The sequence below is a fragment of the Egretta garzetta genome, unplaced genomic scaffold, assembly GCF_000687185.1.
Source record: "Egretta garzetta isolate BGI_Z169 unplaced genomic scaffold, ASM68718v1 scaffold798, whole genome shotgun sequence".
Lineage (NCBI taxonomy): Eukaryota > Metazoa > Chordata > Aves > Pelecaniformes > Ardeidae > Egretta > Egretta garzetta.
In genome coordinates, this window is record NW_009260419.1 from 145,287 (window position 1) to 162,617 (window position 17,331).

The window sequence follows — 17,331 nt, forward strand, 5'->3', positions numbered from 1 at the left end:
TGCAGCCCAGAGTACGGTTGGCCTTCTGGGCTGCCAGTGCACATTGTTGGCACATGTCCAGCTTTTCATCCGCCAGTACCCCCAAGTCCCTCTCGACAGGGTGCTCTCAATCCCTTCATCCCCAGCCTGTATTGAGTCCCAGTTCTGGGCTCCAATTCAAGAAAGATGAGTAACTCCTAGAGAGAGTCCAGAGGAGGGCTACAAAGATGATGAGGGGACTGGAGCATCTCTCCTATGAGGAAAGGCTGAGGGAGCTGTGCTTGTTTAGCCTGAAGAAGAGAAGACTGAGAGGGGATCTTATAAATACTTGCAAATATCTTAAGGGTGGATGTCACAAGGATGGAACCAGACTCTTCTCAGTGGTGCTCAGTGCCAGGACAAGGGGCAGTGGGCACAACCTGAAGCAGGAGAGGTTCCAGTTGAACGTGAGGAAGAACTTGTTATCTGTGAGGGTGCCAGAGCCCTGGCCCAGGCTGCCCAGGGGGGCTGTGGAGTCTCCTTCTCTGGAGATCTTCAACCCCTGCCTGGATGCTGTCCTGTGCCCCCTGCTCTGGGTGAGCCTGCTTGAGCAGGGGGGTTGGGCTGGGTGATCTCCGGAGGTCCCTTCCAACCCCTGCCATTCTGGGATTCTGTGTGATTCTGTGATACTGGGGGTTACCCCAAATACCTGGGGTTGCCAGTAATAGCATGCTTTATGATATTGCAGGAAGATATATTGCATCTGCCATGCGATAGGTGGGCCCTCAATTATTTAATTTCTTATGCACAATCTTCCTGACAGGTCAGATGCCTTGATTCAGTGGGCAGCAGAGCATTTCTCTCAAGCATGCTTTCTGCTGTATGAACAGATGCACCCAGAAGACCCCTTTGGACGTGTCATGCAGCAGCATTTTAGCCAGCTGAACTCTGCACTTCAGTCTTTGGCACAGTACCCTGACTGTGAGGCACAGCAGAGGCGCTTTTTTGAAAAGGTATGTACCTGCAGTTCTAGGGCACACATGAAGCATCATATACCTGGCTAAGATTGTAATATTAAATAATTTTGGAAGTCATCGGCTATGTCAGTTACAGGTTGAAGCAAACAGGGCCAGTATGACTAGCCATTCGAAGGTCCTTCCAACCAACTTGCAGCCTACTTTCTGGTATAGGATTAAGGCAAGATGGGTTCTTCTGAGACTTTTGATATAAATTAAGTTCTTAAGAGCTTTACAGGTAAGAGGTCTATCCTCACCAGATTCTGGACTGCTGCTGTTCCAGCTAGACAGTCTTAAAGGCTCATGCAGGTGTTTAATTTAGGGTCTTAGTTTTCTTGTGGGAAGTGAGTCTCTATCCTTCCAGAGGTAATAATTTTGAGGGATTTCTGTTTTAGGGCTGGACTGAATGCAGTGTCATGGATATGAATGAGTTTTTCACCTGCTGTACTCCAGAAGATGAGCAGCAAAGAGTGCAGGCTCTGGAGCCTTTTGATGAATATGAGGTAACTCTCTTTTATGCTGAACACTAGTGACCTGGCTTTGATATGATAAGGTGTTTGCAATTTATTATGGTCATGGTTCTGTACAAGAGCTCCTGAGGCATAGGTGTTCATGTAGGCAGAAAGGATCTTGAATCAGACTTAGTTAATGCAGAGCCTGCAGGAAGGCCCATGTGAAGCTAGGGCAAGTAGCAGTGGAAGAAGGCTGGTGTTAGAAACGCTTCTTGTTCCTTCTTCAGTGAGTGGTCTCTCAGGGAGACAGTCTTAGCATAGCAACTAGCTAGTGGAATAAGAGATGTTGTAGATGATAAAAGGTTGCATGGGTTTAAGGGGCAATTATTTTAATGAAAGATAAATCCATTGAGGATTACTGAATACATAAAAAAACATCTGATGTGAGGTTCCTGGCTGCAAATGGTTGGGAGCATTCCTGGGGGGAGTGGATGCACTTGTCCTGCTCTCTTGCATTTCCATAGTCTATTACTGTTTGTCATTGTTGGATACAGGTTACTAGTTTCAGATATTTTTTGGTCTGACTTTGTACAGCCATTCCTAAATTAATGATTGATGTTTAACTATGACTCTATTCTTTGACATTTTTATGTTAACTGCTGGCAAAATTTGTGACTATTGGAAGTCTAGAGGAGAAGATAGGTCAAAAAGACTGAGTAACTTCAAGATAAATATCCTGTAAGATACTTACTAGAAGTTCCCCTTTTAATTTTGTGGTTCTCTGTTTATAATTCTCTCCAGAAATCTAACAGCCTGCAGTATGAAAACAATTTAATGTGCTTACACTTATTTTGCTAACATGTGGGATCTGCTTTGCTACATGAATGCAAAAGTGATGATTGAAAGATGCTGGCAGATTTGCAAAGTGGTGTAGAAATGTCTACAAGAATTATTGTAGATCAAGACAATTGCTCATATAGTGAGAAAGTAAAGTCTTTTTATCATTTTGCTTACAGAAGAGCTTAACATGTACACAAGTCCAAGCTGAAAAATGTGCATAAGAGTAAGATGTGTGATAACAGAGAGATCTACAATTAGCCTTTGAGATAAAGTAAGATCCAGGTTTTACTGGAAACAAGCCTGATCAATTTAGATAAGAAATGTAAAATATATACTTAGTGCTGAGGGTTACTAATTTTTAGAATAATTTGCCTAGGGACAAGTAGTGGATTCTTCCATTTTCAGTATTTACATTAATTTTTTTATATCACTTTTCAAAAGATGCTTTTTGCTCCTGGTAGAAATTGGGGTGATGATGCTAATATTGTGGTTTCTTGTGCCTTTTAAATTCATGTTTAGGCCTTCTAGTCACATAGTTGGCTGACTATAACACCCCCGTGGACTCTAGTATTGCTGCTGACTTGTTGTACAGTCCTCTTGCTTGTGCTTCTGCCTCTGGGTGATTCCAGGGTCAGACTGGAAATCATATTTATGTATTATCGTCCAGCAGAGACCATGTTGCAACTTCGAACATTTGTGATTTCTTTGGGATCACTTATGTTCCATGGCCTTTAAGAAACCTTAATCCCTCTGGTGTACAGACCTCACTCTTTTCAGTGATCAGAACTGGGAAGCATAAAGGGAAGCCAATTAAAAAACCAAAAAAATCCTCATGCAACATATAATTAAGCTATGGAACTCCTTGCCACAGCATGTTACAGATGATAAAAGTTTATGTGAGTTTAAAGAGCAACTGGATAGGTTCGTGGATGAGAAACCCATCAAGGATTATTCAATACAAAGACACAGCTTCTTGCTTACAAAATCCCGGAGCTGTATATTTTTGAAGGTTGGGGTGAGGAAAGTATTTACACATTTGCTCTTTCTCAGATTCAACTTTAGTTGTCCGATTTTGGCCACTGTTGGAAACAGTGCTAAGCTGGGTAGGTCTTTGATTTGATCATCCTGGCCATTCTCAGATCCTTACTACTGCTTGCTCTAAGATTTTTAGGGGGATTGTTTTTTGTTTTGTTTTTTTTTTCTTTGGGTTTGCTACAGGAATGGCATCTGAAATGTTCTCATTACTTTGTCTTGACTGCGTCAAAAGGGATGGAACCTTCCTGGACTCCATTGTTATCCAATATGACAGGTACATACTGGATAGTTTTCATAGTATTCTTTTATCTCATGCAGGCTTCTCTGAGAGATTTTGGGAGACAGTAAAACCCTGGAAGGTACAGATGGGATGCTGTCATCTGAGTACCTTTCTCCATCCTTCTAACAATGGTTCTGCTGTCCACAGAGAGGCCAGGGCAATGTCCTGACTCTGGTGGTTTCCATCAGTTTCATTCTTTCAGTTTATTGAACCTTCCAGTCTGAACAGCTCCTCCTTCTGTTTATATGTGGGGCCCTCCAGTGCATGGCTGCAACGCCAGTCTACCCTGCTCTTCTTCCTATTTTTGGCATCCCACAGACTCTGTTTTCAATTTATTCTGCTTGCCTCCATACATGGTGCTCTGAGCCATTCTATCTTTCCAGCTCCCAGAAGGTTGTTATGTTTTACTTACTGCACTATCAAAGTGTTGTCCAGCAGAGCACTCAGGAGTGTGTCATGAAGTTCGTGCTTTGTTTTGTCAGCCCCTGTGGGAGGAATTGTACATGTAGAATTTCTGTTCCTGAAATACTTTTCAATCTGTATGTTGCTTTTTTTAGATGAGAGAAAAGTGGTACAGCAGGGGAAAAGCCAAAACCAAGACTGTGTTTCCATGATAAAAAGGACTTGGCAACAGTAGCAGTCCAAGAAATTCCTCCTTTTGGCTGCTTGCTTCCTTTTTCAGGGTGGAATGCAGAAGGTTATTTTTAACCTGTTTCACATTACTGATCTTGTTCACAGTATAGCACCACAAGTAGTCTCTCTGCAATTGAAAGTCAAAATCTGTGTTCTAGGGAGCAGGAAAAGCAGCTGGGATAAGGCAGGATGGCATTCCTTAAGCCAACAGGGCCACTGAATGCATTGTGTTGTGTCTTGATTAGATGTGAAAATGTGTAGTGAAATTGAAGCTGAATGAATGTGGGCGTAGTTAAATATACTGTGTGATTGTCACCGGTCCTTATGTTAAAACCTTAAAGACTCCTAAACGCATAGGATCTATCCTTAAGTTAAAAAAAAAAAAGTCTGACATTTGCTTGACTGATACTAATACAGTGAAGACACTTCAGTCATTAGGGTCAGGAGTAGGGCCTTTATAGAATCATAGAATGTTTTGGGTTGGAAGGGACCCCTAGAGGTCATCTAGTCCAACCCTCCTGCAGGAGCAGGGACACCGCTAACTAGATCAGGTTGCTCACAGCCCCGTCCAACCTGGCCTGGAATGTTTCCAGGGATGGGGCCTCCACCACCTCTCTGGGCAACCTGTTTCAGTGTTTCACCACCCTCACTGTAAAGAACTTCTTCCTTATATCTAGTCTAAACCTACCCTGGTTTAGTTTAAAACCATTACCCCTTGTCTTGTCACTGCTGGCCCTACTAAAAAGATTTTCCCCACCTTTCCTATAGGCCCCCTTTAGGTACTGAAAGGCCGCAATCAGGTCTCCCCGCAGCCTTCTCTTCTCCAGGCTGAACAAGCCCAACTCCCTCAGCCTGGCCTCATAGGAGAGGTGCTCCAGCCCCCGGATCATTTTTGTGGCCCTCCTCTGGACCCACTCCAACACTTCCGTGTCCTTCTTGTGCTGAGGGCTCCAGAGCTGGACGCAGTACTCCAGGTGAGGCCTCACCAGAGCAGCTCTCCATCCTTTCTTCCCCCAGCCTGTACTGATACCAGGGGTTACCCCGACCCAGATCCAGGACCTTGCACTTGGCCTTGTTGAACCTCATGAGGTTCACACAGGCCCACCTCTCTAGCCTGTCCAGGTCTCTCTGGATGACATCCCATCAACCGCACCACTCAGCTTGGTGTCATCCGCAAACTTGCTGAGGGTGCACTCGATCTCGCTGTCTAAGTCATTGATGAAAACATTAAACAGCACCGGTCCCAGCACGGACCCCTGAGGGACATCATTCGTTACCGGTCTCCATCTGGACATCGAGCCATTGACCACTACCCTCTGGATGCGACCATCCAGCCAGTTCCTTATCCACTGAACAGTCCACCCATCAAATCCATAGCTCTCCAATTTAGAGAGAAGGATGTTGGGGGGGACCGTGTCAAAGGCTTTGCAGAAGTCCAGATAGATGACGTCTGTTGGTTTATGCTGCTGTCTCTGTTGTATTCAGAACTGGTAGCAGGAGCCTTCAAAGTCTGGTAAATTATCGATGCTTAGATATTTTTTACTGGGAATGGCAAAAGATATGTCTCAAATACCAATATGTGCCCCCATCTAGCCTCTCAAATAGATTTGGGTCCCTGTTCAAGAAGATTGCAAGTACTAAATCTTCCAAACGGAGCATGGTAAGTATATTTTCTGAAATGAAAAAACACCCTCAGTCTTAAAAAGATCTATTTATAGAAGACATTTAAGCCCAAGGAGATGAAATGTTTTACTTAATCAAACAATAGAAAGTAGGGTCTTTTACTAAACAATATTCAGTACAGGCAATTTTTATGAGTATGGTGTACAAAAAATAGACTGAGAGCTGTTTCTCCTCCACCTCATCATCTCTTGTAACACAAGAATAAAGCACCTGATTAAAACAAAGACAATGCAAATTCAAAACTGATAAAAAGAAAACAATTTGTACAGTGCGCAGGTGAGCTAGAGTCCTGTGTTGAAAGCTTGTTTTCATACTAAGGGGTATAGAATTTAAAGACGAGATATTTAGATAACTGAAAATATTCTCTTACAGTAGGACCATTGGCATTAACAGAGATTATTTGGCATGCTTTAGAAATTTATTTCAAAGCTTTTGTGAAGGTAGGATCAAAATCTAGCAAGAAACTTTGAAATCCATCCTCCAGGTGTTTGTCCTTTTTCTGCTGTTCTTTGCTATTTAAGTAGCCAAATTTTGTCTTCATGAGAAAGGTACTCCGTTGGAAGGTATTACAGTGATTCCTTTCTTGCTACAGCTGTTTAGCACACCGCAGTTTTACCTCCACCCCATTAAAGCAGTCTCAGAACTGTGTCAGGAGTTGAGGGAGCAGTAAGCAGAAGTTGGAAGTTGGCATAGTGGTAGTTTAACCAATTACAGTTTGATTTCTAAGGCATGGTCAGCTTGCTTCACAATTTTTTCTTCTTGAACAGCTGAACAGACTTGCTTAATCTCTCATTTTAAATGTAGTCCTTGGGTTTTTTTGTTCTTTGGTTCTCTTTGGCTTACAGTTCCTCATCATGATGGTCCTGTCAGGATGGCCGGGAGTATCACTGCAGCAGTGTGTGCAATACACTCTGAAATTTCTGGCCTGAGACGTTACGGCCACCACTCTGTTCTTATAAAACCCAACGTGATTCTCACCACTGGAGGCTTTGGGGAGGAGGATGGACAGCACTGCCGTATGAGAAATTTTCATGTGCTAATTAAACATGCAGGCTACTGGAAAGCTGGCTGTGTGAAAATGGAAAATCCTGATAAAAGATGGGGTGAGTTCCTATACTGATGGCAAGTGTAAGAAGACATTCTTCTGCTAACAGTGAAATAATGTATAGTGGAAAAGTGATGTCACAATGCAGTTATGCTGGCAGTCAAAAAGATCTGAAGGTTCTGAATGCTAAGTGCTAGGTCCTGCACTTGGGTCGTAACCATCCCATGCAACACTACAGGCGTGGGGCAGAGGGGCTGGAAAGCTGCCTGGCGGAAAAGGACCTGGGGGGGTTGGTCATCAGGCGGCTGAGTATGAGCCAGCAGGGTGCCCAGGTGGCCAAGAGGGCCAACGGCATCCCGGCTTGTATCAGGAGTGGTGTGGCCAGCAGGAGCAGGGCAGGAACCATGCCCCTGTACTTGGCACTAGTGAGGCCGCCCTTCAAATGCTGGGTTCAGTGTTGGGCCCCTCAGTCCAAGAAGGACCTGGAGGGGCTGAAGCGTGTCCAGAGAAGGGCAAGGAAGCTGGGGAGGGGTCTGGAACCCAAAGCTGCTGGGGAGCGGCTGAGGGACCTGGAGGTGTTTAGCCTGGAGAAAAGGAGGCTCCAGGGAGACCTTATGACTCTCTACAACGACCTGCAAGGAGGCTGTAGCAAAGTGGGTGTTGGTCTCTTTTCCCAAGTAACAAGTGATTGGACGAGGGGAAACAGCCTCAAGTTGCGCCAGGGGAGGTTTCAATTGGATATTAAGAAAAATTCCTTCCCTGAAAGGGCTGTCAAGCATTGGAAGGGGCTGCCCAGGGAAGTGGCCAAGTCACCATCCCTGGAGGCATTTAAAAGGCTTGTAGACGTGGTGCTTAGGGACACAGTTTAGTGGTAGACTTGGCAGTTTACTTGATGATCCTTAGGGTCTTTTCCAACCTAAATGGTTCTGTTGTTCTATGAATTTCATGGGAGAAAGATCGGTGTGAACCATGATGTTTTGTATCTCTACAGATGAGCGGTTGTACCATACTGTGTCATGTCTCTCAAACAGTCTGGCCCTGGTGGTAGGAGGACGAACATCCCCATCAAGAGCAGGCTTGGGAATGTTGTGGCTAAAGTTCCCTGAAACCTGCAATGCCTCGGACCCAGATGACATTACAGTGGAGCTTGTAAGTCTGCAGCCTGCTGCCGAACCAGCTGCTTTGCGTTGGAGACATAGTACAACTGAAGTAATATTCAAAGGTAAAGAGCCTAGAAAGAGTGGAAATGGCTGTAGGTATGCGGAGATATACAAATTCCAGAATATATGGGGCAGTCCTGTCCAGACAGTGAGATCTAAAAGGCAAGTTGTCATGATGCAGCCTAACTTTTTATGTAGTACGGGCTATGGAGTTAATCTACCCATTTCTTGTTGTGCCTTTTTTGTTTGTCAAGTCCAAAGGTATTTGTGAGAGGCTTTACTAAATCTGACGAAAGGGAAAGACTGAGCAGACTCAGGTGAGTTTTCTGAACTCAGCAACTGCATTGGTTGATCCAACAATTGAGCAGGGTTGCAGTTATCTATGCCATTACTACATGGTTGATTCATTACAGAACCTATACAACAGATACCTTGTGATAATGACTTTTATTATAGATGAGCTGCAATCCTGTTAGTTTTCTAGATGCAGGGCAGGAATTAAAAATACATATGATTGTATAGTGCCGGAAAAAGCTTATAACAGATTTTTGGAAATGCTACAATATATACTTGCAACTGTCATTTGATTAGCTCCCCTCTCGCAAACACACTTACCCACAAATGAAAAGACCCATTTTCAGCTCTTCCTGTTTAAGGAACGTGGTCAGACAGGCATACTGACCAGTAACCTGTTTATATGTGACTAGTCTTTTTTTATCCTTTTATCCCTCTGTCGTCCTGTGTTTGTACCTGCCCAAATCACCTCAATCCATCCCTTTTCCTGCCTCTGGTTTCTCTCCTGAGCATCCCATAATAGTCTTATGCAAACCCCAAATGCTTTTCCCCTGCATCTTACGTGTCCCATACCCATAGGCAGAGGATTGCTCCTGTTCACTCATTTTGATGGGTTTCACAGCTGGACAACAGGGCTGACAGTTCTCCTGGGACATCCCTGGGAGGAGCCGGGATGGATTGTCTCTATAAGCATGGAACTGGGGTTTTCCTGCCTGCATACCTGCCACTGCCTCTCTGCGTTCCTCCTGTGCATGAGGAAATGAGCCTTTTATGGCTTGATCGCTCTCCTGGAGTGAGTCTGGAAGTAGCTGAGGCAGGGTATTATTTGGGTTGCCCCACCTTGTTTTGCCTCTATGCTTCTCTCTGGGTGTGCAGGTGAGCTTTTAGCACATAACCTAGCACTGCTGGTGGGTGAGGCTTTATAATGATAAACAGATGCCTAAAAGAAAAGCAAAGCAAATGTTAAGAATTCTTAGCAGTAAGAATTACTACTAAAGGAACAAAAACCAGAATGGAGAGTACTGTTCTGCCATTATGCTATTCATAGAATCACAGAATGGTTTGGGTTGGAAGGGACCTTTTAGTTCCAACCCCCCTGCCATGGGCGGGGATATCTTTCACTAGATCGGGTTGTTCAAGGCCCCATCCAGCCTGACCTTGAACACTTCCAGGGATGGGGCATTCACAACTTCTCTGGGCAACCTGCTCCAGTGTCTCACCACCATTACAGTAAAGAATTTCTTCCTTATATCTAATCTAAATCTACCATCTTTAAAATCGTTACCCCTTGTCCTGTCCCTACAGGCCCTGGTAAAAAGTCTCTCAGTCTTTCTTACAAGGCCTCTGTAAGTATTGAAAGGCTGCAGTAAGGTCTCCCCGAAGCCATCTCTTCTCCAGGCTAAACAATTCCAACTCTTTCAGACTTTCCTCATAGGCAAGGTGATCCAGGCCTCTGATAATTTTTGTGGACTTCCTTTGGACCCACTATAACAGGGCTATATCTGTCTTGTGCTGGGCACCCCAGAGCTGGATGGCAGTACTCCAGGTGGGGTCTCACCTCCCTCTACCTGCTGGCCACACTTCTTTTTATGCAACCCAGGATACGATTGACTTTCTGGGTTGCAAGTGCACATTGCTGGCTCATGTCCAGTTTTTCGTCCACCAGTACCTCCAAGTCCTTCTCCACAAGGCTGCTCCCAATGCTTTCACCCCCTAGCTTGTATTGATAACCACGGATTGCCCCGACCCAGGTGCAGGACCTTGCACTTGGCCTTGTTAAACTTTGTGAGGTTCATATTGGCCCACTTCTCAAGCCTGTCCATAGAAAAGAAATTAAAAGAGGCTTTGAGATTTCTTCTTGATGTTTGAAATACGGTAATTTCCAATTTCGTATACCACATAATCCCCAGTAGAATTGAAACCTGGGAATGTAATCTGTTCTGGAAAACTGATTCTTTGAGACCATTTATGGCTGAAGTTATTCATGCTTGATACTCCAGAAAGAAGTTTCAGAACTTCCTCTATGAAGGATAGTATTTTAAGTCTGGAGCATTATGGAGCAGGATCCGTGGCTCTTTACCCAGGGGACGTGCCTCAGAAGAAATGTTGCTCTTCTAGTAGCAGTTGACAAATATTCAGTAGTTCTGAATAGGTCTAGAATCAAGCCCTGCAGTGGCACGCTGAAGATTTGTCTAGTAAAAGATATTGACTATAAGGGGCGAAAAACTTGCAGCAGTTCTTAGCAAGTCAGTGGTGGGACTCAGTGGAATTAAGGCGGTCAGAGGTGTCCTTTCTTAAGCTGTTTCATTCTCCACTAGCTGTCAGGGAGCTGTTAAGAGGGAACACCAGGGGAATTGTTAAGCAGTTGTTAGTCTAGTCTGGACCATACTTTGAATTTGTGTAGTAGTGTTTAATTAATATCATATCATATGTTAGGGTTCAGCCTTCCAGTCTAAATTTTATATCAAAGAAGCAAATGCTAAATGGGTAAATAAGGTTTTATAAATAATACATTGCTTTTTGTCTTTGTCAGACTGTATCCTCTTATTTTTGCCTTGATTTTGCTTTGTTGCTGAAGTAAGCGACCAACGCTTGTGTTATTTGCACAGTTCATTATGAAGAAATGAGCTGACAGGGCATAGTGCGGTTAACGCACATATACCCAAAGTGCTTTTGCACCATTTGTACCTCCTTTTAGAGGCTTCTCCAGATTAACTCCTACGTGCTTAAATTATCATTATCTCCCTTTTGTATGATCAAATACACATTCTTCTTTTATGAGGATTTATCTGTTTTCTTGGGATAAATAAATGTCATCATGTTGCTATGATTTATGTCCTTGGGGTTTTCTAATTTTATTAGTTCCATAGGTGTAATCTTGCCATTGCTAAATTTTCATTCCTTATGTCCATTAGGTATATTAAAAAACATGTCTTCTTCTTTTGCTTTTGAGACTATAGTGCATGATTTCCATTCAGACCTTAAACATTGAGAAACTACATAATATAAGTGGATCACGGGGGTCTTCTGAATGACCACAAACGTGAAGAATACAGCTTCTTAGTAAAAGTATTTAGTCTTCCATGTGTCTTATAAAAGATCTGGATACAAGAGTAATTCCTGTATCTATGAAACAATTGCTTGCTTATCTGGAAATGTTCATAAGGTTGCAGGATGTCTTAATATAAATAGTGTATAAAACTTCTGCCTGACTGCATTAATTTCTGTCTTTGGTCCGCTTCCCTTCTGTGCAATAGAAATTTTTGCTTTTGTGACATACCACATTCTAACTTCTCTTTTCACCTGTTTGTCTTTTTCTGTAGGTGAGAAGTACCTGTTTCTGTATGGTGGCCGCTCTGCTATGGAGCCTGTGCTAGGGGATTGGTATTTCCTGCACACCCAAGAACTTTCCTGCACTGTGGTAAGAACTTAGGGAGGCCCTGGGGAGTAGAAATTGCCTTCACTTCATAGGTGCATGCTGCTGTATTGGAAGCCCCACTAAATCACAGTGGTGTTACCATATTGAAGTGGATGGCATTGGCAGTACTGTCACACTCCACGCTGATTAGAGTTAGAGCTAACTTCTAAACACCTTGCCATCTTGTGGAATACAGTCTTCACCAGTATAGTTGAAGCTGGAAGGGACATCTGGAGATCATCTAGTCCAGCACTGTTGCTTAAAGCAGGTCTAACTAGAGCAGGTTGCTCAGTATAGTGTCCGGTTGGATTTTGATTATCTCCAAAGATGGAGACTCCACAACTTCTTTGGGGTACCTATTCCAGTGTCTGACCACCCTCATAGTAGAATGTGAGCGGGTTTTATGTTGATTTTTTTGTATTTCATTTTGTGCCCATTGCTTCTTGCCCTGTTACTGGATATGACTGAGAACATGCTGTCTTCTTTCATCTCTCCCATTAGGCATTTGTACATGTTGATAGGATTTCCCTGTGAGCATTCTCAGTCACTGAGGCAAGCAGCTCCAGTGCCAGCACGATCTGCAGTGGATGCTCTAGCACGGTGTGCAGGGGGGTTTCCTGAACTGGGGAAATCTCAGGGGAGCACAGAGATGCGCCTGGAGCAACCACAGCCAAGCCCCCCACACCTATAAAAGAAACCCCTAGGGAGCGCTAGCAACCAGGAGTGCTGCAACCAGGGCAGGCAAATAGGCTGTGACACGTCAGCCATGGCATGGTGTGGCAGTTTGTACAGAAGGGCACTATAACATTGCCAGCTCGAACAGGGAGCAAAGGTATCTGCATGTCTGCAACTGACGCAGCTTCCCAGGCAGAGCTCTGATGGGAACATGCTGCTACCCAGGTGTCAGACTGCAGGGTGTGCCCTGCTCCTATACCAGTACAGCAGTAGTGAGCACCCCTGCTAGTGAGGTCCTTCAGTTTGCTCCACATTGTGCTGAGTACACTGGAGCACATTTGAAATGTCTCTATACTAATGTACACAGCATGAGGAATAAACAAGAGGAGCTTTGGCCCAGTCCCAGAGCTATGACATTATTGGCATAAGAGGAACCTGTTGGGATGAGTCCTGTGACTGGTGTGCCACGGTGGGTGGTTATAGGCTCTTCAGGAAGGATAGGCAGGTGTTGTGGTTTAACCCTTCTGGCAACTCGGCACCACGCAGCCGCTCATTCACTCCCCCCACAATGGGACGGGGGAGAGAATCAGAAGAGTAAAAGTGAGAAACTCGTGGGTTGAGATAAAGACAGTTCAATAGGGAAAGCAAAAGCTGCACATGCAAGCAAAGCAAAGCAAGGACTTCATTCCTTGCTTCCCATGGGCAGGCAGGCAGGTGCTCAGCCATCTCCAGGACAGCAGGGCTCCATCACACGTAACGGTGTCTTGAGAAGACAAACACCATCGCTCCCAGTGTCCCCCCCTTCCTTTTTCTTCTCCCAGTTTATATACTGAGCATGATGTCATAGGGTCTGGAATAGCCCTTTGGTCAGTTGGGATCAGCTGTCCTGGCCGTGTCCCCTCCCAGCTTCCCGTGCCCCTGGCAGAGCTGAGAGCTGAGAAGTCCTTGGTCAGTCTAAGCACTACCCAGCAACAACTAAAACATCAGTGTGCTAACAACATTCTTCTAGTACTGAATCCAAACCAAAGCACTATGCCAGTTACTAGGAAGAAAATCAACTCTGTCCCAGCCGAAACCAGGACAGCAGGGCAGGCGAAGCAGGGGGAGTCGTGCTGTATATAAGGGAGGGATCGAATTGTATGGCGCTTGCAGTTGGCAATGACATGCTTGAGAGCCTCAAGGATTAAGGGGAAAGCAAATAAAGCAGATGTTATTGTGGGAGTCTACTATTGGCCACGCAGCCAGGACGATGACACTGATGAATTATTCTTTAAGGAATTAAGGGCTATCTCTAGATCAGCTGCCCTTGTCCTTATGGGTGATTTTAACATCAACTGGGAACATCATACAGTGGGCACTAATAGGTCTGGGAAATTCCTGAAGCACGTTGAAGATAACTTCTTTGTGCAGGTAGTAAAGGACCTAACTAGGAAAGGTGCCCTCCTAGATTTGTTGTTTGTAAACAGCGAAGGACTCGTGAGCAAAGTGGTGATTGGTGGCTGTCTTGGTCACAGTGACCATGAAGTAGTTGAGTTTCAAATCATTGGCAACAGGAGAACTGCCAGCAAAACTTTGACCTTGGATATGGGGACTTCAGGCTGCTGAAGGAACTAGTTAGTAAGGTCCCTTGGGAAGCTGCTTTTGAAGGCATTGAGGTCCATGAAGGCTGGTCACTTTTTAAGAGCCATCGCTTAAGAGCACAGGAGCAGTCAATTCCAAAGTGTCAGAAGTCAAGCAAAGTGGGGCAGAAGGCTGGTCTGGCTGAGCAGGGATTTTCTAGAACTGTTATGGTTTAACCTGGCAGGCAGCTAAACAACACACAGCCATTCGCTCACTTCCCCCACTCACCAGTGGAGTGGGGGAGAGAATCGGGGGAAAAAAAAGTAAAACCCATGGGTTGAGATAAAGACAGTTGAATAAAACAGCAGAGGAAAATAATAATAATGATGATGATAAAAGAATATACAAAACGATGCACAACGCAGCTGCTCACCACCTGCTGACCAATGCCCAGCCTGTCCCTGAGCAGTGATTGCTGCCCCTTGGCCGACTTCCCCCAGTTCCTATACTGAGCATGACATCATATGGTATGGAATACTCCTTTGGCCCTTGTAAAATGCCCAAAGCTGATTCCTGAGAATAAAAGAGGTGGACAGCATGCAATACAGCCCAATAGAGGTATGCAACAAGAATGACCGGATCACATACCTTACACAAGAAGATTTTGAATGACCTGTAGCTATTGAGTCTGGAGAAGATAATAAATCGTCAAATAGGTAAAATATAGCTGCAGAGAGGACAAACAAATTATTCTCCATACTTTGGGTAGTACAAGGAATCAACAGAAAGGGCAACTTCATTTAGACACTAAGAAAAGCTATTAATTGTGAAGATGGTAAAGTGCTGCAATAGACTGCCTAAAAAGTGAGAAATTCTTGCCACTGCAGACTTTCAGAAACTATTAAATAACCATCTTTAGTGTTTGCACTAAGGGTATTTTTTCTGCATGTTAGTACTGCAGTTCAGCATTTTATCTTGCTCTGTGTTAGTCACTGCATTAGTCCATGTGTTTGTAAACTTGTGGTTCTCAGGTGCATGTCTTGACCAGAAAGCAGCACACAAGGATGCAGGTGAAGTTACCTCTGATGTGCAGAAATAAACCCCTCTGAAGACTGAATGTTATTAAATATACCAAGGGCCAGAGAAATACTGGAGATAGTGAAAATGGAAACACTTCCACTTAGCCATCCGTAGAGGAGCATGTGTCAGCTGGGGTTTTTTGATTATTCCCTATCATGCTTACCTGTTCCCCTCCAGAAACTGTTTCTGTCCTATGGCAGGAAAGAATGTTCCATCCCACAGGACAGGCAGGAAGAGATCATTTAAGAGCCTGGACATGAAGAGGACTTTAAGCTTGGACTTAATGTTTTCCTAGATTCCTGTTGAGGGTCCAGTACCAGAAAGCCGTCACTCTCACAGTGCCTGTAGCTGGAAAGGAGGAGTGCTAATTGCAGGAGGTCTGGGAGTGGCTGAGCAGCCCTTAGGTTCAGTTTTCTTTCTGAGGGAGCTTGAACATGGCTTTCACTGGCAGACAGTAGAGACGCACCCTTCTCTCATCCCAAGGTAAGTAGAAGGCGTTTAGCAGTGAATCTTCTGCCTGTCTCTACCTCCCTCTCTTACTAATGGAGTTCAGTCTCATTTTGAACTTTCAGGTATTCACATACTGCACATGTACATGATGGAAAACTTCTGCTTGTTGGTGGAGTGTGGTTTCACTCATGCTCTGTGCCAGGCATCACTGTCATTGACTTAATGACTGGTCTCTGCTTGGACTATGTGATTAATGTGGTAAGTACTGAAATTTTTCTTTCAGGGTAAACACTGTTGTGTGAAGGAACACGGTAGCTTTAGGGCTATTCCCTGAAACAGAGTAGGGGATATAAAGTAGGCAAATTTGTGAGTAGAATAAACATTCCCTGTTTGAGGTAGAATCTAATTTTGAAGTGCTTTTACTAGCCCAAAGAATGTAATAGTGTCAAGGGGAGTCTGAGTGTGCGGAAGACTGGAGGGCACGGAGCTGCTTGATTCCAGATGAGGAAGCAGAACTGAGATGACCACAAGCATAGTAATTTCAGGATGTCTATGGAAGAAGAGAACAGATCAAACCAGAGCCTCAGTTAGTCTTTGTGGAGATCTGTGGCATAATGTAATTAAAAACTTCACGGTAGAAATTGCTGTGTGCTATGGCTGCTGCCTGAAGTACAAGAAAAAAATGGCATGGAAATACTGGAAACTCCACTTAAACATAAGAAAACGTTTACTGTAAGGGTGATTGAACACTAAACAGGTTGCTCAGAGAGGCTGTGGTGTTTCCACCATTGGAGATATTCAAAACCTGACAGGGCAAGGTCCTGAGCAACCTGCTGTAGTTGAGCCTATTTTGAACAGGGGTGGTTAGACTAGATGATACTCAGAGGTCCCTTCCAATCTCAACTGTTCTGCGATTCTGTTCTATGATTCAGTGAAGAACAATCATACAGGTAATGTCACATAGCTGCATTTTGGCATACTCTGGTGAAAAATTAGTCTAAATCTGTGAGTAGCCCTCATCTGTGGTAATACTGCCTGGAGTACAAGACATGGATCTGTTGGAGCGGGTCCAGAGGAGAGACACAAAAATGATCAGGGGCTTGGAACACCTCTCCTAGGAGGACAGGCTGAGAGCGTTGGGGTTGTTTAGCCTGGAGATGAGGAGGCTCCAGGGAGACCCTACTGCGGCCTTTCAGTACTTAAAGGGGGCTTATAAGAAAGATGAGGACACGCGTGAGCGAGGTCTGCAAAGTCCCCTGCAGGGGGAAACTGTACCAGCAACGCATAGTGGGTACCGTAAGCAGAAGCGACGAGTCCTCGTAATAGGTGACTCTCTGTTGAAGGGTACTGAGGGACCCATCTGCCGACCTGACAGAGAGTCACGTGAGGTATGTAGCCTTCCGGGAGCCAAGGTTCGAGATGTGGCTGAGAGGATGCCACAACTCATCAGGAGAACGGACTACTACCCTCTACTACTATTTCACGTAGGAACAAATGATACGGAAAGCAGAAACCTGAGCAAAATCAAAGAAGACTTTAGAGCCCTGGGGGTACAAGTGAAAAGCATTGGGGCCCAGGTTATCTTTTCCTCTATCTTACCAGTCCGAGGGAAGGGAGCGGCCAGATACAGGCGCATCATGTACATAAACTCATGGCTACGTGACTGGTGCCGTCGTGAGGGTTTCGGCTTTTATGACAATGGGACGTTCTTTGGCGACTGCAACCTGTTAGGGAGAGATGGGGTCCACCTCT

The 17,331-nt window shown here is 44.6% G+C and overlaps 1 protein-coding gene across 7 annotated transcripts in view; it reads left to right on the forward strand.

Annotated features, from left to right (window-relative positions):
• The window catches only part of LCMT2 (leucine carboxyl methyltransferase 2), a 24,802-nt gene that overhangs the window by 4,401 nt on the left and 3,070 nt on the right, over positions 1–17,331 (forward strand). For 4 of the 7 annotated variants that reach the window (XM_035899237.1, XM_035899232.1, XM_035899236.1 and 1 more), the window contains 8 exons: positions 782–971; positions 1,370–1,477; positions 3,485–3,575; positions 6,743–7,000; positions 7,934–8,164; positions 11,720–11,817; positions 15,425–15,612; positions 15,702–15,837. In XM_035899237.1, the coding sequence (XP_035755130.1) occupies positions 782–971; positions 1,370–1,477; positions 3,485–3,575; positions 6,743–7,000; positions 7,934–8,164; positions 11,720–11,817; positions 15,425–15,612; positions 15,702–15,837 (1,300 nt within the window). The remainder of the gene's footprint in view (positions 1–781; positions 972–1,369; positions 1,478–3,484; positions 3,576–6,742; positions 7,001–7,933; positions 8,165–11,719; positions 11,818–15,424; positions 15,613–15,701; positions 15,838–17,331) is intronic. The other 3 variants (XM_035899239.1, XM_035899238.1, XM_035899240.1) reach the window with 2 other exon arrangements.